General features: G+C 37.2%; 1 protein-coding gene across 1 annotated transcript; it reads right to left on the minus strand.

The window, feature by feature from the left end:
• Window positions 1-424: 424 nt before the first annotated feature.
• LOC117618177 lies at window positions 425-1,146 on the minus strand. The gene is made up of 3 exons (XM_034347783.1): window positions 1,127-1,146; window positions 827-959; window positions 425-613 (listed from the first exon to the last, which is right to left on the minus strand). Exons 1-3 carry the CDS (start codon window positions 1,144-1,146, stop codon window positions 425-427), a joined length of 342 nt encoding a protein of 113 aa, XP_034203674.1.
• Window positions 1,147-2,967: the final 1,821 nt, after the last annotated feature.

Consider the following 2,967-nt stretch of genomic DNA (forward strand, 5'->3'; position numbering starts at 1 on the left):
CTCTCCGTACATGCTATGATACTTGTGTTCCATAAAAATAGAATCTATTATCTGATTTTTCTTTTAATTTCAATTTTTTTTTATATGAAAAAGTATGAATTTACCATATTATCCTCATTTAATTAATAATTTCAATTCATAATGTTTAGTTTAACCAATGATATTTTCTGGTATTTTGAATGTTTCTTCATTCTCTGTCTTTTGCTTTAACATATATATATATATATATATAAATATAAATATAAATATATAAATATATATATATATTATTTGATAAAAAAAAATAGTGTGAGTGTAGGCCATGGCCCATACTAGTCCTATGCTGGGGAGAAGTTGATGTAGACATAGACAATAGGTCAGAACTGCCTAGCCAATATTGTTTTTGGAGAAATTTGGGTTGTTCACGTAGAAATGCCCCTGCAACTCAGGCATCTTCTAATGTGAGTATTGCTTCCACTATTGGGGAAGTGCCAATGCCAGTTGAGATAGTTGACATGCAGCCACCCCAAGTTTCTCTCTTGTAGATGCGATATTGATTCAAACCATCGTAGATTATGGGGATCCAACCCACATTACTCACATAGTGTTCAGCTGGTCGATTCTCAGTGTGCACCTGCACAAGAAGAGATTGTTTTTGAAATCGTAAATGCTTCCGCGTCAATGATTTGAATAATTCAGAAATATTTCTGGAAGTAGCAAACTATGTATACTATATTTACTCCCCTGAGAAAATTTGAACCAAAAATAACATACCGAGTTTTTACCGGAAACCCTATAGCATCCATCCGCGGTCCTCGCCATCCTTGGTCTTGCCGTTGTACACAACGTTGCCGACAGATCCTTCAAACTTTCCAACGCCTTGGACATGCAGAAAGGCACTCCACTGCCCATTTGCGATGAGTGCTAGGTGGGGGGAGTGTCCAATGTGCCCACACCAATCCTTACTTTTAAAGGCAATCCTTTACTGCGTACAATCCAATTCTTGTTAAAACCAACCAGTTGCATTGTAAACAAGGCAAAGTGTGGGCACATTGGACACTGCGTACAACATCTTCTGCAAGTGTTATGGGATTCCATCACCACTGCGTACAAAGTGTGGAGATTCCATCACTATGTTACGGTGTACCCAGTTGCATTGTACGCCATCTCTGTACTGATTTTTTTATAATTCAATTCTTGTTGGTTTTAATAAACCCAGAACACTTTCAAGAATGAAAACTCACTTAAGATTTTGAACTGTTCTTCACCTAAATTTCTAAGGAAGGTTACAGTTTTAAAGGGAAAGACAGAAAACAAATAACAACAATTCTCCCACGATCACATACAGATTTTGTGGAGAGTTTTCATCCCTAAGCAACGGAAGCAAACTAAATCGTGGTGAACATCCTCATCCACGACTCCTACAAAACTAGACTTGTGCTTGACTAGGTCTCTACATAATTAGTCAGCATTATTTATTTGAAAAACTTAATTAAAACTTAACTAAAACTCTTAACACCTTCCCTTAAACTGATTTCTACTGAAAACATTTTAGGATTTAGACACCATCATGAAAATCTTCATCAGCTTCTTCGACCATCACATATTGTGCTAGGTTTTCAGCCCACTCCTTCTCAAGTTGTTTGAGTGAATGCACTCCAAGCAGCTTCCTCAATTTTTCGAAAGGGGGCTACTTGAGTGACTTTGTGAGTATATCAGCCAATTGATTTCCACTCTTGCAATACTTGAGCTCAACTACACCATCATTCCACAGATTTCGCAAAAAATGAAAGCGAACATCAATGTGCTTACTTCTTCCATGCATTACAGGATTTCTTGATAACTTTATGGTAGAAATGTTATCACAGAAAATGATTGTTGAACCCTCTTGCTTATCACCAAGTGCTTCTAGTATCCTTCTCAACCAAATAGCTTGACATGCACATGAGGCAGCTGCCACAAACTCAGCCTCAGTAGTGGATAGGGTCACAATTTGTTGCTTCTTTGAGGACCATGTAATTGCTCCAGAATTTAGCATGAAAACATGTCCTGAAGTACTCTTCCTATCATCGATGTCCCCAGCGTAGTCACTGTTAGTGAAGCCAACAAAAGCTGAATCTTCTTGACTTTTGTAGAACACTCCATAGTCAATTGTTCCTTTTACATATCTTAGAATTCTTTTTGCTGCATTCAAATGCATTTCAGTTTGTCTTTTCATATAGCTGCTGATGTCAAATACATAAGACTTCCCACGAGTTTCTTATAGAATGAACTGTCCACCGCTACTCCATTGATATCTTTACATAACTTCAGTCCAGGCTCTAATGGTGTTCCAATCTCTTTGCAATCAGCCATTTTAACTTCTCAAGGATTTCCTGTGCATATTTCTTCTAACAAATAAAATTCCCAGCAGCCTTTTGAATGACTTCAACTCCCAGAAAATAACTCATCAACCCGAGATCAATCATCTCAAATTCCTCCATCATAGATTTCTTGAAATCTTTCATCATCTCAACATTGTTACCAGTATATATCAAATCATCGATATATAAGCAAAGAATTAACATTTTACCTCCAAATTTCACTCTTGACATAGAGTGAGTGATCATAGGGACATTTCTGAAATCCAAGCGTTCCAAAATGATTATCAATTCGACTGTACCAAGCACGGCGTGCTTGTTTCAGTCCATAAAGTGTCTTCTTCAATTTATACACTTTTTCTTCTTCTCCTTTCTTTTCATAACCTTATGGTTGATCGATATACACTTCCTCATGTAGTTCTCCATCCAAGAGCGCTGACTTTACATCCAATTGATAAATCAACCATGAATTTAAAGCTGCAAGTGAGATTACCAACCTTGTGGAGTCTTGTTTAGCCACAGGAGCAAACACTTACTTGTAATCAATGTCATACTTCTACTTGTATCCCTTTGCCACCAAACGAGCCTTGTGCTTGTCTATTTCTCCTTTCTCATTGACTTTGGTTCT

Source organism: Prunus dulcis, chromosome 2, assembly GCF_902201215.1.
Source record: "Prunus dulcis chromosome 2, ALMONDv2, whole genome shotgun sequence".
In the NCBI taxonomy this organism is placed as follows: domain Eukaryota; kingdom Viridiplantae; phylum Streptophyta; class Magnoliopsida; order Rosales; family Rosaceae; genus Prunus; species Prunus dulcis.